The 23,993-nt window shown below is 45.9% G+C and overlaps 4 protein-coding genes across 6 annotated transcripts; 2 read left to right on the forward strand and 2 right to left on the reverse strand.

Annotated features, from left to right (window-relative positions):
• Positions 1 to 1,424: 1,424 nt before the first annotated feature.
• On the reverse strand, positions 1,425 to 3,108 carry LOC4331647 (heavy metal-associated isoprenylated plant protein 3). Its single transcript, XM_015773366.2, has 4 exons — positions 2,918 to 3,108; positions 2,522 to 2,784; positions 2,331 to 2,409; positions 1,425 to 2,208 (listed from the first exon to the last, which is right to left on the reverse strand). The coding sequence occupies exons 1-4, from the start codon at positions 3,036 to 3,038 to the stop codon at positions 1,625 to 1,627; spliced, it is 1,047 nt and encodes a 348-aa protein (XP_015628852.1). The 5' UTR covers positions 3,039 to 3,108; the 3' UTR covers positions 1,425 to 1,624.
• A 2,230-nt stretch (positions 3,109 to 5,338) lies between these two features.
• Positions 5,339 to 11,884, forward strand: LOC4331648 (transcription factor-like protein DPB). 3 transcript variants are annotated; one of them, XM_015772519.3, is made up of 10 exons: positions 5,339 to 5,779; positions 6,378 to 6,454; positions 6,564 to 6,607; positions 7,319 to 7,396; positions 7,470 to 7,616; positions 7,704 to 7,772; positions 7,946 to 8,044; positions 8,143 to 8,213; positions 10,453 to 10,531; positions 11,386 to 11,884. In XM_015772519.3, the coding sequence occupies exons 1-10, from the start codon at positions 5,463 to 5,465 to the stop codon at positions 11,422 to 11,424; spliced, it is 1,020 nt and encodes a 339-aa protein (XP_015628005.1). In that variant the 5' UTR covers positions 5,339 to 5,462; the 3' UTR covers positions 11,425 to 11,884. The 3 variants fall into 3 exon arrangements, 2 of the variants coding, with proteins under 2 accessions (XP_015628005.1, XP_015628001.1); XR_010740091.1 differs by lacking the exons at positions 10,453 to 10,531; positions 11,386 to 11,884 and adding an exon at positions 9,779 to 10,301 and having other exon boundaries at positions 8,116 to 8,213; XM_015772515.3 differs by lacking the exons at positions 10,453 to 10,531; positions 11,386 to 11,884 and adding an exon at positions 9,779 to 10,301.
• A 1,811-nt stretch (positions 11,885 to 13,695) lies between these two features.
• Positions 13,696 to 15,791, forward strand: LOC4331649 (peroxidase 44). The gene is made up of 2 exons (XM_015773835.3): positions 13,696 to 14,031; positions 14,135 to 15,791. Exons 1-2 carry the CDS (start codon positions 13,816 to 13,818, stop codon positions 15,377 to 15,379), a joined length of 1,461 nt encoding a protein of 486 aa, XP_015629321.1. The 5' UTR covers positions 13,696 to 13,815; the 3' UTR covers positions 15,380 to 15,791.
• Positions 15,792 to 17,967: 2,176 nt separating this feature from the next.
• On the reverse strand, positions 17,968 to 22,850 carry LOC4331650 (4-coumarate--CoA ligase-like 1). The gene is made up of 6 exons (NM_001417217.1): positions 21,793 to 22,850; positions 20,226 to 20,418; positions 19,746 to 19,888; positions 18,947 to 19,014; positions 18,706 to 18,808; positions 17,968 to 18,316 (listed from the first exon to the last, which is right to left on the reverse strand). Exons 1-6 carry the CDS (start codon positions 22,825 to 22,827, stop codon positions 18,200 to 18,202), a joined length of 1,659 nt encoding a protein of 552 aa, NP_001404146.1. The 5' UTR covers positions 22,828 to 22,850; the 3' UTR covers positions 17,968 to 18,199.
• Positions 22,851 to 23,993: the final 1,143 nt, after the last annotated feature.

The following is a 23,993-nucleotide window of genomic DNA, read 5'->3' on the forward strand; positions in this document are numbered from 1 at the left end:
GTTGCCTGAGTTAATCAACGCCATATTTAATTGCCATTTGGGAGAATATTCTTAGTCAGGCACACGTATGAAGACAAAAACAGAGCATGAAAAAAAATAGTTTTGCTGTGTGTTTTGTTTCCTCCATTTGGCAACGGATCAACGATGCAACAGCATCAGGGATTAAAAGAACTGCACAAATTAATTAAGAGCAGAGGCCATCGGAATGGATAACCTTCGGATATATAAGAACAAAATGATTATTAGGATTTCCATGTGAGATTAGACAGTGGAAGAAAATGATATTTAAGGATAATTCACCAGGAAGGTTTCAATCATGAACAGGACACGTGTCCCCATGGAGAGAGACCATACCCCTCTGACCCTGTAGTCCAATCCCGGGACTAATTGTTCGTAGTCTAAATATGCTTAATACGGTCATATTCCAAAGCTAGTGCAGTCTAATCGCTTTCTTTATTCTCTTATCAATTGCCGCGTTCTTCAAACATGGGCGTGTTAGTGATTTGGATTGCTTCAATGGTAGGTGACCGTGTGGCACGCCAAACCTGCAAAATGTGGGCGAAAAGGACGTGGGCATTTCATTCCGGATAACGAAGACCTTGATGAACATTGTTGACTCCCTGTCTGGAACGCTGAAATTTTTGTTATTTTTTTTCTTATTCCCATGTGAAAATTGCACAGAACATGTGTAGATCACAGAGCTAGAATTGCTGTATACAAATATTGCCGAGGTGATAGTTCTGGATTTCACAAGTTGCAGGTAGATCAGAAAATGCAGTTGTTCTGAAATGGTCTACGAATCAGAGTTAACGTAGTAAAGACGAAAAGGTTTTTGGATTTACCGACCCTTTATTACTGTCTCAAATGTCAAAAGGGATATGAATGATGGTAACGACGGCCTGCACACGCATGGCCAAAGCTTCACATCGAAAAAGATGTGTGTCTTCAATTATAAAACTATTAATCGCCGCAATAATCTGAAATTTGAAGATTAATCGCAACGGCAATGCAACCAGGTAGCACACAGAGAACATCAAATAATATCGCGGAGAAGACTTCTTACACACAGAGCTGGGAGAATATCCGAATCCGAATCACCGACGTAGCTATCCGTCCTCGTCGGCGCCACGTCGGACGGGGAAGAACGAGATCAATTTTGCCGCCACGAATCGTTTGAAAGAAAATTAAACTACTCCGCGTTTGAGGAAACTTTTCTTTGCCCCTCACGAACAGCACAAGACCAACGAAGATTTAATCATATATTTTAATTTACAATCGCCTGGTTAAACACCACGTCTTTGATGAAAAGCAACGCGACCAAGACAGAACTAGTCCACGATTCAACCAACATCTCTGACTAGGCACGCATTTTGCGACCAAAAGATCATCACTCCATCAGTCCATTTCATCCGCTAATACTCTAGTTAAAATCAAATTTCGCTTAACCAGTCAAGAATTGATCTAAAAAAAATGACGCTACAACAGAAGGGGTAAGTTTGGACAAAAATTGATCGAAAGCATAACAACACGTTTGGTGGATGCCTCTGATCTTCTAAGTCTAAAGTCCTCGGTATGTACATGTCGTCAGATTGGCCTCTGAGCTCTGTCGCCGGAGACATGGCGATCACATCACCGAGCAGGCGTTGGGGTTCTCGTCGCTGAACAGCTGCGGCGCCGGCGACATGTCGAGCTGGTAGGGGTACGGCGGGTACGACGGCGGCGGCTGGTAGGTAGGGACGTCGTTGGGGTGGGGGTGGTAGTAGCCGCCGGCGCCGCCGGCATTGGGGTTGGCGTAGCCCACGCCGTCGCCATTGCCGCCGCCGTAGTACTGGTAGTAGCTGGGGGGAGGTCCCTGCTGCTGCGGGTACGCGAAGTAGCCGTGGCCGTACGGCGAGACGTGGTACGTGCTCGCCTCGGCCGGCGCCGGCGCCATGGACGCCGCGGCGGCGGCGGTGGACGGGCCGGCGACCTCGATGCTCTTGCCTTTGTCCTTCTTGTCGCCGCCGGCGGCGTCTTTCTTCTTCTCGCCGCCGTCGGCGTCACCGCCCTTGTCCTTCTTCTTCTCGTCTTTCTTGCTGCCGGGCGCCACGGCCTCCACGGCGCGGTTGAGCTTCTCGGTGAGATAGGTCAGCATGGCCGGCACGTCCATTGTGCCCGACACCTTCACCTCATCCTTGGCATTGCCGTCCATTACCACTTCCTTCACCCCTGACACATAGCAAAAGCCAGAAGGCGTCAGTTTTGGAGCCAAAGCAACAAAACAAACAGCAGAACGAGAGTAGTACAAAAACTGACAGAGGAAAGATTAATTAAAAAAATAAAATCCTCACCTTTGATCTTGTAGATGCGTCGCCTGATGCGGTCGGCGCAGCCATCGCAGTGGAGGCGAATCCTGAGCAGCACCGTTTCCTGTAACAACAAAGCAGAGAGACATTTTGAGTTCTCAGGTCAAACGAGTAGTTGGGAGGAGCAGAGAAGCGTATGCGTATGGCGTTGGTAGGGTTGCCTCTTGTGTACCGACCTCTTTGGGTTTCTTCTCCTCTGGCGGTTGCTTCTTCCCCTTCTCCTCTTTCGCCTGGGCGTCCTTCTTCTCGCCGCCATCGTCCTTGACGGCCTTGGGCTCGGCGGCGGGTTTCTTGGCGGCGGCGCCACCGCCGCCGGCGGAGACAACCTCGACGGGCTTCTTGGTCTTCGCCTCGATCCTCGCCTTGAGCGCGGCCGCTTCGGCCGTCCCCGCCACGACGACCGTGTTCGTCGCCACGTCCGCCGCCACCGACTCCACCCCTGCGATCCCAGAGACAACCCAAAAATTCAGACACCCAGACACCAAATCGAACCCCCCAAAAAAGGCTCAAAAAGAAAAAAGAGAAAGAAACGAGAGGCGGCAGCGGCGAATAATCGAGACCGAGATGCGTACCGGCCAAGTGCTTGATGGACTTCTTGACCTTCTGCGCGCAGCCGGCGCAATGCAACTCCATCCTCAGCACCACCGGGTCGGCGGTGGCGCCCGCCTTCGGAGCAGCCTTCTCATCCCCCATGGATGGATTTTTCCAACCTCCTCCTGTGCTCGCCTCTGGAAGTCTGGAATTTGAGATTTTGAGTTCTGACGAAGCGAATAAAATGGCGGCGCTGGGTGGGCGGGGATAAATAGGGGGAGGGAGACGAGACGAGGAAGCGGAGGCGAAGCCGACTAGGCGACGGAGACGAAGAAGAAAAAAAAAGAGAGAGAAAGAGAAAGAAACCGTAGACGCCGCGGTGGGGTGGGTGGGGCCACCCTGTCAGTCCGCTCGCCCGCCCGCCGTGCGGATCCGTGTACGCGTCGGGCGCAAGTTTCCTTTCAGTGGCCGGTAATTTCCCACCAGCAAAGCCAGCCTGCCTGCCGCGGCTGGTGCTTTGGCTTTGGCTACGGTCACCTGCGATGTCATGTCACGTGGCGTCATCGCGTAGATTTTGCTGGTGCCTTTGCTGCTGTGTACTCCTACGTAGCCAGTGTACTGGACTTTAGTACTAGTACAGTACTACTTGCCTTAGATAGGATCAACAGCTGTTTGGTTGGATGTCACCGACCAGATACTGTTTGGTACTCCACAACTCAAGTTTGTACAGTACTACCTTGTCACAATGTTCGAGTTTCTATGCGGCCACGGCTCATACGTGACAGAGATACAGTACTGTCCTTTCTTGCCACGTAGCTTCAGAGCAAAAACTATGGTAAAACACGGTGATCAATCAAGTAAATGTTGGCATTAGTTGTTTTTTTTTTTTAGAAAGGGGTCGTTGATATTTCCAGTCAGAGGAGGATGGTAATTGCAACGGCTTTGGTTCCCCTTTTCTTCAGTCCTCGCGTACGACGTTTTCCCTTTTTAAGGGAACCACACGTACGAGGCGACGATTTGTGCGACGAAAATTATCGTGTGCCGTGTGACGATCGCTGTGACGATAAGGTGGAAGGCGACGTGTGCCGAGATGGTCGTGGGCCCTGGCCCTTCCCTTCTTTTTTCTTCACTTTTCTCGAACAAAAATGGGCCCTACGTGCGGGAGGCGGTGTACGTGTCCTTCGCTGGAATCCAGTGGCGGAAGCCGCGCTCGCTTTGGACCAAGTAGGGCCCATCAAGGGCCCAAGTGGGTGTGGGCCCACGTCTCGGAAACCGGCGAGCCGCTGCAGCGACGCGCGATGGTTCAGTTTCTCGAACGTTCTAGAACTACTAGTACTGGCTTGCGATGAGCTGGTGGGTTGGATAAGAACGACCTAAGTTGGTGGGCTGCCGCGTGCGGCGGTGAGGTCAGTTTTGGGCTGACGTGCCTAACGCTGTGCCACTTGGGCCGAAAAAACGCTTTTTTTATTCGGCAATTCGGTGTATTTTAAAAGACCTAAACGCACGTGGTGTTATCCATGTGTACTGGGCCTGTATTGGGTTCAACTGGAACTTTGGGCCTGAATTCAACGTGTAGTATGACTTATTAATAACGTTGTTTATTATTATTATTATTATTATTATTATTATTATTATTATTATTATTATTATTATTTTTAAGATAATGGAAGTATATAGGCTTTACAACTTCTCTAGGAATACATGCAAATCAGCAGTAGGATTTGAGCTTTAATGGATAAAATCATGCGCTAATAGCTTTATCACCATTGTGGCCTACTTTTTACTACTAAACAAATATTGATTTTGAATTTATTGGCCATTTATCTATACATCTCCCTGCCCTCTTACACATCTTCATCCTCAACTCTAGCTTCCTCCATCGCCTACCCACTCTACGCAAGTGTAGCGGCTTGCTTAATGTTGCCGTCGTCCTCGCCCTCCCACCACTACTACCGAGGGTGGAGGATTGAGGATGGAGGAATAGATTAGTGGTTGGCACTTGGGAGGATATTGCATTGAGGATGGAGGTACGGAGTAGTGGTTGGGACGTGGGAGGAAGGAGAAGGAGAGAAATAAAGTGATGGATTTCCGAAAAAAAAAAGTGATGGATTGATACATAGGTCTCACTGTTATAGACCCAAATGAAAAGTGTAGATGAAAAAACTGCGAGTCTGGCTTACCAAATAGCCAAATCAGGAGAGGAATTAGCTATGTGAATGGTTGGAGAGGCTGATTTCGTCGGAAATGCTCGCGCTTCCCAAGTTCTCATTCCTACTAGGCTTTGGGTTCAGACGATGAGGCCACCTGGCACCGCACTAGGCTTTGGGCTCATTTCAGGCGCCGGCAGCCGGCGCGTCACGGAGCCGAAACCGCCAAATTTCATAAGAAAAAAAAATAAAAATAAAAAGAAAGAAACAAAAACGCAAAGAGGAGAAAAGAAGCTCGTCTCCGCGTCTCTGCCCGCCCTCTCGTCGATTTCTCATTTCTTTCTCTCCCTCCAATTTGCCCCCTCTTTGTCGTTTTAGGGTTTCCGCGCTCCAACTCCTCCCCAATTCTGGTCCCCGATTCGCGCGATCTCGGCCACCCATGGTCTCCGGCGTCGCCCACCGCCCGGACGACGACGGCGGGCGCGCCGCCTCGACGTTCCAGCGCCCGCCGCAGCCGGCCGGCGCGCGGCCGTCCCTGGCCACGCCGCCGCCCTCGGGCGGAGCGCAATCCGCTTCGACGAGCGGCGGGAGCGCGGGCTCCCCGTCCAGCCGCAGCGAGCAGCATGTCCCCGCAGCCGCAGGCATGGCGGCGGGGGCGGCGGCGGCCTCTACTCCGATTAGTGAGAATACCTTCCTCCGCCTCAACGACCTTGACATCCACGGCGACGATGCGCCTTCCTCACAGGCTCCAACGAGGTCAGCGTTTGGTTTGCCAGTTTTCGCCGCGGGGTTGCGTTTTTTTCCCAATGTTATTACAAGATTTTAAGATTTTGAGAATTTGGTTGGTTTTTGTTTTTCTCTGTAGCTGTACGCTACTTAAAATGCTCCGGAGATGCACCGGGTGGTTAAAATTGTCCGTAGTGTTGTAATTAGCTGTGTTTGGGCTGCAAAATGCTTAGGGAAGTGTATCCTGCCATCACTTTGATGTGTGGTTGCAAGTAAGATTTTCTGGGGATGCTTATACGATTATGCTCTGTAGGTTTACCTTGCTGAAAGTGTTAATTCTATATATATACGGAGTAGTTCTCATCTGTAGTCTATTACACGTGTATACTGTACTCACGATGATCAGTAAAACATCAGTCATGTGACCTCTTTTGCTACATAGATTCCAGACTGTAGAACACTGCTGTTTGGATGCCAGTGCATGTTTTTCTGCATTATGAATTTGGAAGTACGACTTGGCAGAAGTTCTCTACCTCTTAAGGCTCCTTTTCAAAAAATAAATCCCTTCATTGTTATCTAGTTTTGTGCATTTGCAATAAGGGTTTTTGCTATGAATAAAATTATTCAGCAAGAAGAAGAAGAGAGGAGCACGAGCAGTTGGTCCTGACAAAGGTGGCAGGGGGCTGCGCCAGTTTAGTATGAAAGGTGTGTTAAATCCCATTTGTTCCCTATTAGTACACCATTTGAGTTTATTTATAAGCACCACAAGTATGTGCTATAAAAACTCATGATGACACTGTTTGTTCTTTTGCAGTTTGTGAGAAAGTTGAAAGTAAAGGGAGAACAACATACAACGAGGTTAGTGCTTTCCTCTTTCTACCGAGTTCATGTATCTTGTTCTGAGCATCTGATGGCATCATGTACGTGGTCACATCACATGGATTGAAGCAGCAAATTGAGATCACAAATGTTGCATGTGTCAGCTCCCTGTTTCTTTGCATAGTTGTCTTCTTGTTAACTCTATCCTTGAAGATTCAATCAGTTATTTCAAGAGGACTTAGGCTATGTATGCAATGTAAAACCTAATAGCAATATATGCACAGGGCAGGACTAGCTATTGCTCCAATAAGCCAACATGTTCATATTGTCCGTCCACCTGGTGGTATTGTCAAACAATTCATTATCTATAAAACTGCCATGTTCCGCATCATGATTTGGGGCTATAAAATTGGTAACTCACTCACATGTCTTATGTAACACTGCTGTTTGATCAGCTTGCTCAGATCTTACTATGGTGATGTGTTGTAATATGTGACATCCACCATATTGATCATTGTAAATCCGCTATACATATCACCCTCTTCTACTGTTATATTTAAACTAACAATCTGTCTTTGCATCTATTCATGTTCATGTTTGGAGTTCCTCAAAATTGCTAAAAACTATCATATTTTGTCTCTCTGGCAAAAAGTTGTAATAATTTTGGCTATGCATTTGTTGATAGTTTTCAATGTTTACCCTTATTGGTGAAGTCCAAGTCTCATAGTCCTTCTGACTTATCTTTATCAGGTGGCAGATGAACTTGTTGCCGAATTTGCAGATCCCAATAACAGCATTTTGCCACCAGATCCGGATAATCCCAATGCAGTTGAGAAATGACTTGCCTGCATCACCAATTATTTCTTAAGTCAGTTGTATGCTCACTTTGTGTTAAATGCAGCAACAATATGACGAGAAAAATATACGGAGAAGGGTTTATGATGCTCTGAATGTTCTGATGGCTATGGAGATTATATCTAAAGATAAAAAGGAAATTCAGTGGAAGGGGTTGCCTCGAACCAGTATAAATGATATTGAAGATTTGCAGGTTTTTCGTCTTCTTTTCCCACTGGTTATCGACATTTGATGTACTTTTGGTAGTCATATTTATTAATTTATTTATGCTCTTTTACAGACGGAACTTGTAGGACTGAAAAGTAGGATTGAGAAGAAAAATACATATTTGCAGGAGCTGCAAGACCAAGTAATGATATAGCTCAACCTGCTTTTCTTTAGTCATGTCCAATGCAATATATAAAATGAACTGTTCTACTGAGCTAGCAGTGTACCATAGTCTTCAAATTGTGTGGCTTTAGTGGTAGATACTGTGATACACATAATGCCCTTACTCGGTAACATTGTTTTTGGCATGTTAAGTTTGTAGGTATGCAAAAGTTGATACAAAGAAATGAACAGCTATATGGTTCAGGAAACATTCCCTCGGGTGGAGTTGCATTACCATTTATCCTTGTTCAGGTGAATAGTTCATAAATTCTTTGTCTTCTATTCTCTTGTTTCATGGCACTGTTTCCTGCACATGACTTCAGGCTAAATGACAAGAATGAATCATGCAGACACGGCCTCATGCAACTGTGGAAGTTGAAATATCAGAAGATATGCAACTTGTACATTTTGACTTTAATAGGTAAAACAAGAATCCTGTTATTCTCTCCCATCTGGTCACACCTTTACAATTTATCTAGCAAGCCACACCTTTCTCTTTCTGTTTCCATTTTTCTATTCTTTCATGATATGATTGCAGAAGGTCCTCACTGGAAGGGCATCCTCTTATCTCATTTAAATTCTGGCAGTGGTCTTTTAACCCTTAAAATATAATATAATTCACTCTGTAAAAAAGAACTAAAATCTCAGCTGCTATATCAAATTTGGATGGTAGAGATTTTTGTCTCCAAACCTCTAGTGATGGGACGGTACAAGCGGAAGTGTAAATAATGTGACTTTTGAAAAGTGTTGTTAGCTTTTATTGGTTGAGCTAAGTCATCTAGTTTTAGTCCAATTACAGGTCGCAGGTCCTCATTATCCTAGTGACATTTGCCATATCACTAATTCTTGAATAATAGGGAGACATTGGCATCCTAAATTGGGAAGATGAGAGCCCAAGTGTGAAATTCATTTTACTTTTCTAAAAGAGTAAATTGCATTCACGGTACAAGAATTTGTTAGGTGGGTGCATTCTATTGTAAGAACTTGAAAACTGAACAAACTGGCTCACCAACTTGACTAGACGGTGCGCTTTTGGTCAAGGTGAATACCACACGGAATTTTCGGCCACGTTAGCAAGACATGTCATTCATGTAACATGTTTTTGCTTCTTCCTTCAAACGACAGATAGACTGAAGGTTCATTTTAGCAAATATCCCCAGTTCAATGGTAACAATATCAAATCAAAAGCTCTATAGGTCTAGATTTAGCTTTGATAGAGGGCACTGTAATCTCTTGATTGATGCATGAATCAATTCATAGTTATACTGTCAATTGAACAATGAAACTAGACAGTAGAAATTTAGCTTGATCTAAAAGGCCAACGCTTGCTTCGAGAAGACTAGCATCACCATCACCCGCCACCACCACTGACGAAGCACACAGTAACATCTTTGAGTTAGCTAGCCTGTTCGATTTTTGCCTATATATTTCCAAAGTTTGATCATGTGAACAGGAATGATATGCATTGCCACATCTTGCCGTAGATGATCTAGCTTCACAAGATTCATAGTTCACCAAAAGTAATGGATCAACCTGGGAGTCGTGAATTCATAATAAATGGAAAGAAGCAGACATTATATATCATCTGGAACAATTAGAACATGAAAAATAGTCGGGAGTTTGTTTCAAAATTGTTGGGATGGGAGATAAGCGATTTGTGTGCCTGATGTGCAATCGACAGCGTCCCTTGCTGATGTGGCAAAAATATGTAATGTGGCCTTCACTTTGAACAAATATGCACCATATAGCCAAGTTAATGGACTAATATGCTCAAATTTCAAGTTCTAGTACTAAAACACGCCCACCTGACAAGTTCTTGCACCATGAGTGCAATTTACTCTTTCTAAAAGGAACTATCAAATGAATGAAACATATCAAAATATGCCTTTTATTTTTGTTGAAAGAAATAATTTGATATCGGTGCAGCCTCTTAGATTTCCCTTAGATCAGCGTAAGTTCTTGATATTTACATTTCTGAAACTGCAGCACACCATTTGAGTTGCATGATGACTCATTTGTACTGAAAGCAATGAGTTCTTGTGGAGAAGAACAAATCGACGGTATTCATGATCTAATTTCAAATGGAGGTGAGAGCTCAAGCATGCCAAATATTTATAGGCAGCAAGTGCAGCAACCTGCAAGATCAACTAATGGTACAGCTAGATTGCCAAGCTCACCCCCTATTCCAGGAATACTGAAAGGGCGAGTGAAGCACGAGCATTAGTGTAGTGTGTTTGTTGATTGTTGTCTGGCGTGTTTGGTTTATTATTTTTTATTTTTTTGTGTAAATGGCCTGTAAATTAGTGGGCATTGGAAAAGTAGTTTATTCCGATTTAACGCTGCAGTCTGATTGGTAGAGTGGCGGGTGCCCTGACCAGACCTGTATCACTCCCCGAGTAACTTCTAACCGGCTTTTAATCTGTTCCGCCATGGTTGAGAAAAGACGTCTTTTAACGTCATGTAATTGTTTAAAGCATTTTGAAGTAGTTAGCATTTGATCTGAGTGAAATTTCAGCCTTTTGCATGCTTATTGTAGGCATATACATTTGTATTGGATATTTGCCTTAGTTATATGATATACTACTACTTGTCTTAGCAAAATTTTCCATACTTCTATATCGATCTGATTCCCTTATTGCCTTTTGGTTTTGGCTATGAAGGAAACAAGGGAATATGGGATACACGAACAACTTCTTTGTGAACATCTTTACACGCTGGTGTGATTATCCTCAACTTCAGGTGACCAGAAAAAAACTGCAAATGCATCTCGGTTGAACAATCACACGTTCACACTTCATTAAAGCTTTTGGAGTGGTGGTTCTCTAGGCCTTTCGTCCGCCAATCAGCCAATGTATTTTGAAGAGTCCACCAATTTTCCATTGCCATTAGAGCAAGTTTAATAGTATAGCCAACTACTAGTTCCAATTCATTTATAATCAATCTAATAGCTCATTCATACAATACTTACATACTACACTATTAATATCTGGTCCCATCTGTCAAACACACACTGCGTCTTGGAGTCCGTGCTACAGCTGGCTACAAATCTGTAGCCCGCTACCTTTCTCTCTCCTCATTTATCTACTTAAAATATATTTGCAGCTGATTTATAGCCTGCTATTGTACCTGCTCTTATGGAAAAAGGGGAAATTTCTAAGATTGTTTATCGACAAACCATCGATTCTAAGAAATACCATTGATACTAGCAAAATATCCATATGTTACAACGGGCTCTAATTATATTAAATGGGTTATCAGCTAACTAAAATTAATCATCATTCTCCAGCTCTGATTAACGGTGATATAATAATAAATTATCACTTTAAAACTCTGGTTAAAGATGATACGATAAACAATGTATTATACTGTTCAGGAAGCAAATAGTAGCACATAAGATAGGTGGAAGTGACAAAACCATTACCACTAATAAATTTTATGATAATATAGATAGAGATGTAAGCTCTACAAAATACCATGGTATAAGCTATTTTCTCCTTTTGTTATTTTTACCATCGCCGTTCAATCAACGTGAGTTGCCTTCCGTTAACCTTTTCCTTTTGTTTTTTTTTTTGTCAACGTGAACCTTCGGCAAGACCTTCACCCAGGCTGCCGTCGTTGATCCAGGCAGTTGATCTACTGAACTCCCGATGCCCCAGCGTCGCCGCCGCGGGGCTGTGCCCCTATCCGCCTGTGTGTCTTCCTTCGGCGGGCGGGTTGGGTTCGAGGGACGGGGGCTCTGGGTGGCGTCGCTCGCGGAAAACGCGCGGCCGCTGGGCACAAGCCGCCTCGATAGTGCCTGTGTGGTGCTCTGGATTGTCTCTGGGAGCGGCGATACTGGCAGCCAACTATGGCTTCTTCCCCACTGAAGACTGCAGCTTATCGACGACGATTTGGCCTTCTATTATGGGTGCCTTAGTTCACGCTAAAATTAGAAGTTTAAAATTAGAACGATTTGACAGAAAAGTTAAAAGTTTGTGTGTAGGAAAGTTTTCATGTGATAAAAAAGTTGAAAGTTTGAAGAAAAAAATAAGAACTAAACCAGGCCTATGTAGAAAAGTTGCATCTTCGTAAATGGGAGTGGTTGATTGAATTTGTTGGAAGGCGTGAAGGAATTTCGAAGGGGTAAGAGTTGTGCTCCTTTTTTCTGATTGCTGCATTGCATTCACCTATAGATGGCCAAAAGGCCCGCCCGGCACGGCCCAGCTCAGGCACGGCTAGGCACGACCCACCAGCTATTGGACCGGCACGGCCCGATCGGCACTTCGTGCCGGGCCGTGCCAGCCCATGGGCTGCACCTCCCGCCCAGGCATGGCCCACCAACTGTTGAGCCGTACCGTGGCGGCCCGAAGGCACGGGTGGCCCATCGGGTTTTTTTAAAATAAGTCTATTTTCCGTCCCTCCTCTTTGGGCTTCTACATATGTATAGTTAAAATAAGTCTATTTTTTTTGTCCCTCCTCTTTGGTCTGACATATATATAGCTAAAATAAGTATATTTTCCATCCCTCCTCTTTGGGCTGACATATGTATAGATAAAATAAGTCTATTTTACATCCTTTTCTTTCGTCCAAGGCATATAATATGTCTATTTTTACTCCCCTATTTTTTTTTGTGTATCGGGCTTGGCTGCCGGCCCATCGTGCCGTGCCGGGCCGGTTGTGTCGGGCTGGCCCAACGTGCCGGTGGAGTGGCCCAGGCACAGCCCGGTGCTGTGCTTGGGCCGGGCCAAAATGCCATGCCATGGGCCGGGCCATCGGGCCTCGGGCCTTTTGGCCATCTATACATTCACCTCTACCTCCTCGAAATTCCTAGTTTTGTTCGTCTTCTCTTGTGTATCTATTTCCTCTTGTGATTTTTGAGAGGTGATGGTATTTTTTAAGAGACATTGCTGATGGATGTTATTTTCCGAGGTGCTCCCACATTTCACTATAGAAGAGAAAAAAGAGAGTCTATAAAAAAAACAGATCTAAAAATCTCACAACGGCACGGTTAATTTATATAAAACCGGCAAAAATCCTGCCGTTGACTTACTGAACTAAAGAACAACCATCCAATAAGGAAAAAACTCCTAAACAAAGCTTTAAGGACACGCTAACAGAACGACGACATCGCCCAATCCAAACGAATATAAGGTTTTCACCCGAAGAAATCTTTTGATGTGGAGTTGAATGAGGACTCCATAGCAACGCCTTCAAGAAAGTGAACAGCGTCAGAGGATGTCGCCGCCGCTAGCACCGTCAAGCCAAGCAAGACTTTCACCTTGGAGTCCTATCCAACCATATGCCACCTGCACATCGAAACTACTTGCACTATGTACACCACCTACACACCACAACAACCCGCACCACGACTGGACAGCGCTGTTGATGACCCGCTCCTCCACCTAGCCGGGCCGCTGAGCTTCACCGAGTCGTGGAGCTGAACCATCGCTACCACCAAACGCCACCATATAGGGACCACCATAGCACCTAGATCCGGATCTGGATCTGCACCGTTGATGAAATTGCCGTTAGAATTTCGATCATCCCGCCACGATAAATGTATTATTTATCCTATAGCACTTAATGGAGAGATGCTAAGTACTAACGGAACATTAACGACGATGATATTTTTGAGACAAATTAAATCGCTGATGCAATGACATTTCATGAAACTTGGACTTATTTGAAATTGTGTGCTTGTCAATTATATTTATTTGGATTTTCTCTTAGATTAATTATGCATCCTCCGTTCCTCCAGCCGATCGATCGTCCCGTCGATACACCAGAAAACGACCAGAAAACATTTTTTTTTGAACAAGGTAACGTGGCTATGCATGCCGAGAAGAGCTGAGGGAAGCAGGAAGAAGCATCCCCTGCTATTATTACACCCCCAGAAGTCGAAAGGCGCGATAGCCATGAACCGTCCAGCGCACGCGCGCGCCTCGACCGCTCACTCCTCTCCCGCGCTGACCACCTCTGCATGCGCTCTGTATAAGCACGGCCCGCAACGAGCCCCACCATTGCACGATACTGGACCCCTCGTGATGGACACCCGCCTCCCCCTCCTCCTCCTCCTCGCCGGCGTCGTCGCCGCCGCGGCGCCACTGCTCGCCACCGCCCAGCTCTCCGCCGACTTCTACTCCTCCACCTGCCCCAACGTCGAGAAGGTCGTCTCCACCGTCATCGAGCGCAAGTTCAAGGAGGACCCTACCACCTCCGCCCTCCTCCTCCGCCTCCTCTTCCACGACTGCTTCGCCAATGTACGTTCACGTTCTACGACCTTGCCCGCCGCCGGCAATGGCGGATGCTGACTTGCATGTGATGTTGGATGCGTGCGTGCGTGTGCGTGTGTGGGTGGTGTAGGGATGCGACGCGTCGATCTTGATCGACCCGCTGTCGAACCAGAGCGCGGAGAAGGAGGCGGGGCCGAACATCTCGGTGAAGGGCTACGACATCATCGACGAGATCAAGACGGAGCTGGAGAAGGAGTGCCCGCAGGTGGTGTCGTGCGCGGACATCGTGGCGCTCAGCACGCGCGACAGCGTGCGCCTCGCCGGGGGCCCCAACTACGACGTGCCCACCGGCCGCCGCGACTCGCTCGTCTCCAACCGCGAGGAAGGCGACTCGCTCCCCGGCCCGGACATCGCCGTCCCGAAGCTCATGGCGCAGTTCTCCGAGAAGGGGTTCAGCGCCGACGAGATGGTCGTCCTCCTCGCCGGCGGCCACTCCATCGGCAAGGCCAAGTGCTTCTTCATCGAGGTCGACGCGGCGCCCATCGACCCGACCTACCGCTCCAACATCACCGCCTTCTGCGACGGCAAGGACGGCGACAAGGGAGCCGTCCCCCTTGATCCCATCACCCCCGACGTCGTCGACCCCAACTACTTCGAACTCGTCATGGACAAGAAGATGCCGCTCACCATCGACCGCCTCATGGGGATGGACGCAAGAACGAAGCCCATCGTGGAGTCCATGGGTAAAAAGACCGACCAGTTCGACGCCACCTTCGGCAAGGCCATGACGAAGCTCAGCGGCATGAAGGTCATCACCGGCAAGGACGGCGAGATCAGGAAATCGTGCTCCGAGTTCAACAACCCGGTGAACACCGACGACGGCCCGTCCGTCATCCGGATCAGCTCGCTGAACCCCGAGGAGATGATGGGCTCCTTTGCGCCGGCCACCGGGAAGTCCCCCTCCGCCGCCTCGGAGTCCAGGAAGGTGGCACCAGGCGGCGCCATGGAGGAAAGGATGGCGGCCGGTGAGGCGAAGACGGATGCTTCAGGCGGCGCCATGGCGGAAAGGTTGGCGGCCGGTGAGGCGAAGACGGCTGCTGCGGCCTCCGAGGATGAAAACCAAGCGGCAGCTGGTGGCGCCGCCGGCGATGAGGCGGCGGCGGAGGAGGAGGGGACCAAGTCCAACAAGAAGAAGGCCGAGCGGGTGACCGCAGAAGTACCTGCCGACGAGGCGGCGCCGGCGGCAAAGAAGCCGAGGGCGATGGGCGGACAATCGTTCAGCATGGCCGGCGCCGGCGCCGGCGGCGAGCCGGCGAAGAAGTCGACGGCGATGAAGAGCCAATCCTTCAGCATGGCGGGCCAGCCGCAACAGTAGACGAAGAAGAAGAAGAAGAAGAAGAAGAAGAAGAAGATGCCGCGCTGCTAGCTGAGCCGTTCGCACGGCGGCCTGATCGAGCGCGCATTGCCATTTATCGTTTTTGATTTTCTCACTCTCTCTCTCGCCTGTTTGTAGAAGGGACGAGCATACTACTACCGCTAATTACTAGGCTTAATTTTGCAAGTAATGTCGTGTCGAGTTTTTTTTAACAGCGACCAAAAGCTCGATGATATTTTCTCTTTTCATTTTCCCTTTTTTTTTTGTCATTCTTGTTAAGAATTCGTTGCCAACTCAATCTGGCTGGCAAATAAAAGTGTATTAAATTTCCCCTTTTTATATAGAGAGACAGGTACACAATTGTAATTGTTTTTTTAGATCAACCAATGCATGTGAAACGATATACGTGCTACTACCATGTAAGCTTGGCCACCGTTTCTTCCACCTCATTAGTTCCTAAAAAGTCAGATTGTGAAATATGATTTTAAAGATTATTTTAGGCCGTTTTTAAAGTCGTCTTCTTAGACATGAAAACAAGGCTGGTTAACGAAAATGATTAATCTTAAAATTCTAAATGAGATGCAACTTTTCTTCTTTCTTTTAATGAAAAAAAAACAATGGCAAGCGGGTTACAAGTGTTTACTCTAGATTCAGATGGACATTGACTAATTTATTTATGAAAAATATTTACACATTACAAACAGGGACTAGCACAATTGGAATTGGAACATCTCATCTCACTGTGGGATTCTGATCAAGACGGAGTAGATATCAACCTAAAATAGAGTACCTACGCAGCTAGTCTAAGTTCAAATCTTTCCTTTGGATAGAGTGCTATATAGCAAAGTGAACTTATTTTTAAGCGGAGTAAAATTGCACCGGTTTTGATAGACATCTATGCCGTCAATAGCCTAGGAGCGCACACACGTGACTAGAAGCCCATGGAAATTAAGGCCTAAAAGGCCAAACTACGGTCCATGAGGGGCCCGCTAAACCACGGCCCTCTCGTGCCGGTATTCGGCCCATCAACTATTCGGTCCGCGCCACGCGCACGGCATTTTCGCTCGTGTCCCGCAAGAGGCATGCACCCCTGCTGCTCGCAAGCTGCCTCCTCCCGTTTCTCGCCGGCCGGTTTACCCTCTCGGATCTCTCCCAAGTCACAAGCACCGGACCCGTAGAAGAGCCGAGGAGCTCGTCGATCAAGACGCCTGCCTACACGTACGTCCTCCACGATGACACGTGCAGCAAGGCTGCCAGCGTAGCACACATCGCTACCCCTACCTTTTGCCTCCAAACAATTGTCAATCACATGCATCATGTGTTTGGCATGGAATGAAATGATTGATGCGCGAGTCTCGTACTCCCTCTATCCCATAAACCTAACCTACTTAGAGCAGGTACAATAGCGCCGTTAAGAAGGCTCCAAAACTTATTAATCAGCCTAATACCAGATTAGAGAAAGAAATCGCTGGAAGAGAAACAAGCGGATGCTTGTTTTAGCGCCGGCGCTTGCACAGCGCCCCACGCTGTATCGGTCACGGGAGATGAGAAAAAATTTGTTATGTAGGTCCCACACAAAAAAAAACTTGTTATATTTAATGTATGTATGCTTTAAGAGCAGGTACAATAGCAGGCTATTAACTAGCTATAAACATATTTTATGGAGATAAATAATTGGAGAGAAGAGCAGCAGGCTATAGATATGTAGTCAGCTGTAGCACGGACTCCAAGACACAATGTGTGTATGATATGTGAGACCATATATTAATAGTATAGTAAGAAACTATTGTATGAATTGGCTATAGATGAATTGGAGCTAGTAGTGGGCTATACTATTAAACTTGCTCTAACCAAGGCAGCTTATAGATAATTTGTAGTTAGCCTGTTGTATGAGTTGGCTTCTTAAGTTAGCTCTATCTTAACATGATAAAATTTTGGAGCTTACCGCTTGCTGCACTATTGACCTTGCAGGGATGAGACATTCATTGGAGAGGTAATGTCCTATCCCTAACTAGATTGGATTTTTGGAACGGAATAAGTTGGTACTTGTAGGCTCAATGCTAGAGGATAGTGGCTGTGTTCGTTTCCCCCAATTAGGAACTAGTGCCCTACGTACGGAAAACGGAGCAATCCATTAGCGCGTGATTAATTAAGTAACTTTCGTATAGATTTTTTTTTTACAAAAAAACACACCGTTTAGCAGTTGGAAAAGCGTGCGCGCGAAAGGGATTGGGTTGGGAACCCTAAGGCCGTGTTTACTTCTTGGGTGTAAAATTTTTGAAGTATACGTACACACATTTGAAGTATTAAACGTAGACTAATAACTAAACAAGATTATGCCTGTAAATTACGAAACGAATTTATTAAACCTAATTAATCCGTCATTAGCAAATGTTTATTGTAGCACCTCATTGTCAAATCATGGCGTAATTAGGCTCAAAAGATTCGTGTCGCAATTTACACGGAACTATGCAATTGGTTTTTTTTCTACATTTAATACTCTATGCATTGTCCAAACATTTGATGTGATGTTTTTGGCTAAAATGTTTTTAGATCTAAACAAGGCCTAACTAACAAACGCAGCCTAAGTCAGAGCTTTTTTTTTCTTTAGTACTATATCCTTTCCAGAGTATGTTATCTTGAAATTGGCATTTATGTTCCATTATTATAATGCACAGTATGGGGGTTCCATTCTGATACATCATACATTCACGTGGTCTTCACAATGCTACATAAACCTTCGCGGACAAGTTTTGAAAATGGCTGAATCAAGGCAAAACATAAGCACGATTGATTCCCAAAGAGAAGCAGATTAATTTGCTACAACTTGGATGATCTCACTTGGGCGATAAGCTGCCTTCTCAGAATCTTTCCTGAAGCTGATTTGGGCACGCTGCCCACAAAGGTAACTCTCTTCAATCTTTTGTAGTACGCCACCTGATAATGCAGTTCATTAGTGAAATATATTAGCACCTTTGTGTCAAAAAAAAGTATATTAGCACCTAGGGTAGTATGCAGTCGATGGAAAACACAAAATACTTGTTCATTCATGGATTGCAAATGTTGGATGCTAATACCAGTGTTTGGCCAGCACAGCAAACTATTCTTGCTATTTAGATCTTGGATTTTTACCAGGTACATGTATAGTCAAAGTGGGTAGAACTCTAAGAAAAATATGAATGAAACTCGATGTACTAATTGATGCTCCATGTTTCATTAACATTAGTATCTGGACGAGCTTTACCCAAATTGTCTCATGCTGCTAAAAAGTTCCACTAGTCTACAATCCCAATTAAACAAGGTTCCAACTTCCAAATCAGCCTCACCTGTTTTTCAATAAATTTTTGGACATCAACTTCTGTCAATGAACTGTCAGGTGACCGAACAACATAGGCAATGGGAACCTCCCCAGCTTTAGCATCAGGAAACCTTGGAAACAAGTAGAGCTCCGTTAAGAAACAAGGCACAACAGAGAGAGAACGATCCAAAACAACAATGTTGTAACAAGCGAACAGTTTATATCATAAGGAGCAAGAAACACTTAAATTTTTAGGTGGTTCAACTTACGGGATAACAACAGCATCTAGAATCTCTGGATGAGATAGAAGTAACCCTTCAAGCTCGGCAGGTGCAATCTAAAGAAGTAAAATAAAGGAGATGATTAGCTATTTCCATATATTGGACAAAATATGACGCGTGCTCAAGCAAGACAAAACACAAGCATTAGGTTGGATTCCTGTTATGATTGTTATAGTGGATACTAAAACAAGAAGGATCTTATTCAGACAACTCCCATCTATAAATATGTGCTTTGGTAAATGGTAATAGAGAAAAGGCTTTTCAGTGTATTGTAATCTCAGTAGATGCAATCTATCAGTAGAGTAAACAAAAAAGACAGGAAATTCCATAAAAAAGAAAAGGTGAGGTTATGGTATGCTCAAGACAAAAATGTTAAGATACATGACGAACGGAGCCCAGAAATAATCCTATATTATTCTCTCTTTGGTGTTCTGATTGTAACCAGCTCTATTCTATATGATTCTTTCTTTAGTGAATGGAAAGAGCTCCTGCTAAGCATTTTTTTAATAAATAAATAATATATGCACGAAATTATTCTAGTAAGCCACGACAATTTCAGAAGGTTTGGTGTGCTATATCAATCTATCCTTGCGGCAAACTCTGAATTGATCCTATATGTATATGATCTTTCAAGTCTGCTTATAAAACTCATCAGCACGAGATTCAATGACATAATTTACATAGTATTAGCAAGGGCCCTGATGTGACTAACATAAGTAGAGGGGCTGACCAGAAATTTTTTTTGGACAAAAAAAAGTATTTAGGGAAAAAGAATCAATTTCTTTACCTGGAAACCTTTGTACTTAATCAGTTCTTTAAGTCTATCAACAACAAAAAGCTGGCCTCCTCCGTCGAAGTATCCAAGATCACCAGTGTGCAACCACCCTTGCTTGATTGTAAATTCAGTAGCTTGCACATTGTTGAAATACCCTACAAACGCAACATTCAGATAGGTAAGCAATTGTTTTGTTCTATTATTATTGCAGGACAGAATGCATAAGATATATTGGGATCTATTGTCAGTGAAAAATAGTGAGGTCTAGTAGGTGGAATATTTTCAAATATTTTTTGTATGCTCGACATCACTAGTCTTTGTTAAATTGTGCATTGTCAATGACTCAATGTACAATTGAAAACAAAGAATACAAATAAATAGCTACAGTTCCATTGTAATATGATTATAGTATTAGACTGATACTGGTATTTGAAATAGTTATTTTGAGAACCAGTGTATAATAATTGATCAAATGTATAATTCAAATTTTACCTTGCATTACATTTGGCCCTCGAACACAAATTTCTCCTACTTGATTGGGCGGTAGATGTTTTAATGTCTTTATGTCGACAATCTTTGCCTCAACTCCTGAGACAAGCGTGCCAGTTGACCCAAATTCACGAGCCTGTCCTTTTTCTGGGTACTCGAGCGATATGATTCCACAAGTCTCAGTCATACCATAACCCTGAAAGAGGAGCATAACATGCCATACAACTTGAGATATAAAATTCTTAACCTTACTAGTTGATTTTACAGATACACTGTAGCATCATGGAAGAAAAGAATGCCACCACACTAATCATGTTCCCACAAGGAGTGTGGTGCAACAAACTACCAAACCACTTTAAGATAGTTCTGTGATCTTATTGCAGTGGTTGCTTAGGTGCTAGACCATGACGGTGTATGTCTTTTTTTTTTTTTGACCAAAACTGGATTACGGAAATAAATCCAGCCTCTGCATCAAAGATGTATCCGGACAATGTTTATTACAGCTATGTCAACAAAAAGGCCTTAGCTGTCATAAGTTGCAGTTTGAAGACACACTAGAAATGCCTGCACACCTCTTGAGTCTAGAACAGTTGGCTACAGACCAGAAATCACATCTTTTAGAGCAAGTTTTTACATCTTGACGAGTTGTCTTGGTGTTGGCCTGTGGACCACATCAGACTGAAATTAGCACATACAATATACCAAATTGATCCAAACAGATCTGATAGGACTAGTTTACGAATGAACCAGTTCAATGCCCACTGCATTAGGCAAAATATCCATTATTATTCAGATATTGCAAGTTGACATTCTTAATTTCCTATCACCAACACACACGCGAACACACTTTAAGGATTTAAGTATAAATATAGAAACAAAAAGAAATTAAATGTCCTTTGCCTCAATGAGGTTATATTTATAGGACAAAATTGTCAGTCTCCCGCACTTAAATGTCATTTTCCAGCTTCTATCGAATCAATATTTTTTTAGAGATTTTTTACCCGGCCTCTACATCCAACCGGATATATGCAACCTTTTTAAATTAGGAACTTAGCCTATCAAACAAGGAACTTAGCCCTCAAATAACACAATCTGAAATTCACTCCTATGCAGATTTGAACTCAGGACCTTGGGGTGCTACTCAGGTCACTGCAATCACTAGGCTACATGCCCTTTCACATATGAACACTATATTACGCCCTGGAAGGCACAACCAAGATCAGACCCCACAAAGGCACAGCCAAAGAAAGACTTAATTTCGTAGTCATTCCAAATCAAACCAGGTATGTCCTTATAAAACGTACGGTCAGAACAAATGTTGTTATGAATTCACTGCCCAAACGTAACTCTGAACCATTATTTCGTGTTAGGTTTGAGGAATGCAATGGGTTGGTCAATCAATGACTTGACTAATCCCATCGTAATCACGGGATGATGCCATGATGGATCAACCTATCCTGTATGGATTGACACCTCAAAGCAACCAACCATAAGCTAATTTCAACAATTCATCAGCATATATTATGAAAGTAAACAGTGAAAAATATCAAATGTTCAGTTCAATTAGTACCTGAACAATCTCACTGTCCGGGAATTTCTTGGCCACGACCTCCATCACATCCTTGCCGAGCGGCGCGGCGCCGGAGCCGATGAACTTGAGAGAGCTGAGATCGTACTTACCGGCCTTCCCGTGCTTGGCGAGCGCGATAATGACCGGCGGCACGCAGAACAGGTGCGTGACGCGGTGCCTCTGCACGGCCTCCATCAGGGAGTTGATGTCGAACCGCGACATGGCGATGATGGCGTTCCCGCGATGCAGCTGCGCGTACGTGATGACGGACAGGCCGAAGATGTGGAACATGGGGAGGAAGCAGAGGAACACGTTGGGCCCCTCCCGGCGCTCGTCTTGGTCGGAGGTCACCATCCTCGCCGCGGCGATGAAGTTGCGGTGCGTCAGGATGACGCCCTTGCTATCCCCCGTCGTGCCCGACGAGTAGAGGAGAGCCGCCGTGTCGCTCTGCTTGATTGGTGGGCGGCGGTAATCCGCCTCCTTCACGCCGGCGACGAGGTTGGTGTAGAGCGTGACGGTGGCGTCCGGAGGCAAGGAGGCGGCCGCGGCGTTCGCGTCGTCGTCGAGGAGGATGACGGGGAGGCGGAGCCCCGCAATCTTGGGCACCAGGGCGGAGATGGTGATGACGAGCTTGGCGCGCGCGTCGGAGACCTGCTTGGCGATCTCCCGCGGGGTGTAGTCCGGGTTGACGGTGGTGCCGACGGCGCCGAGGGCGGTGACGGCGAAGAAGCAGACCGGGTAGAGCACGCAGTTGGGCGCGAGGAGGAGCACGGCGTCGCCGGGTCGCACGCCCGCGCGGGAGGAGAGCGCGACGGCGGTGGAGAGGACGGCCGACCTCAGCTCCGCGAAGGTGAGGGCGCGGCCGCCGGCGGCCGCGTCGGCGAGCGCGACCGCGGAGGGGCAGGCGTCGGCGCGGCGGAGGAGGAGGTCGGTGAGGGAGAGGCCCGGGTCGGACGCGACGGGCGCGGGCGGGCGCAGCGAGCGGTACACGCCGTCCGCGCCGTAGCCGGCGGCCGGCACCGACGCGCTCGCCATGGCTTCCCCCGCCTCTTGGGTTTGGTTGGTGCGGGAGAATAGGAGGGCTTTGTTGTGGTGAGTGCTGACTCGAGGGTGCGTTGAATTGGAATTTTTTTGAGAAAAAAATTAATATTATTTTTATGGAAAATCGTAAAAGTAGTGGCCAACCGGGGAAAATCGTGAAAATAGGTCCCTGTCGAACGGGTGCAATTCGATAGGGCACCTATCGAACGACGGGCAGTCGACAAAGCTCTGTCGAACGGCTGGCGTTCGACACGCTCACCTGTCGAACGGAGGGAGTTCGACAGGGCCCACCACCCGGCGCCGCGAGGCCTGTTGAACCGGGGGCGTTCGACAGGGCCCTCCACCGACCCTGTCGAACAATGGGCGTTCGACAGGCCGGTTTAAAGCCCCGTCCACCCAGGCCGCGAGTTCGATTTGTGACCACATCGCCAGCTGCCGCCAAGAGTCGCCACATCGTCGCCGTGAGCGCCGGAGGGAGCGAGGGGAGGGGATAGCAGGCCGGAGAGGAGGCCGAGGAGGCACCGGCCGGGAGGAAAGGGTTGGCGACGCCCTCCAGCAGTGAAGTTAAGGTATACATTAGTAATCCCTAAGTACAATGCATATGAAAGTTTAATAAAAAAATTGGTTTAAGAGTTGTTAATTGTTTCGCATTGTTCGATGTTAGTATGTATGGTTAGCACATATTTGTTATTGCTAAATGTTGGTAGAGGTATTTAAGTAATTGTACGGTTAAATTAGTTCTTAGTTAGTACATATTATTGATATGTTGTGTGTTAAAATAGGTACAAAGGTGTTATATTTTATTTGGATTATTAAACTAGTTGTTTGTTACTAATAGTTGTAAATTAGTACACGGCAATATAGTATAAGTTGTAATAGGGTAATTATCGAATGATTAAATGATTAAACGTGAGACTATTTGTCATGTTTTATCAGGATGTCAGGTGATATGCCCATTCGTCTGTATTATGGCGATGCTCCTATACAAATATGTGATAGCGGGGTGGATTTGACTGTATATGCCTTCCATGATACTAGTCTGAATGCACCGGAGCATATGGGTTTGAACGACGTGTTAGGGTGGTTGTATAATATGTTTGGGGTAGATCCAGTGCACGATAAATTTGTCATAAGTGCCGTGTGGCCAGTGAGGGGTCAAC

The sequence above is a fragment of the Oryza sativa genome, chromosome 3, assembly GCF_034140825.1.
Source record: "Oryza sativa Japonica Group chromosome 3, ASM3414082v1".
NCBI lineage: Eukaryota > Viridiplantae > Streptophyta > Magnoliopsida > Poales > Poaceae > Oryza > Oryza sativa.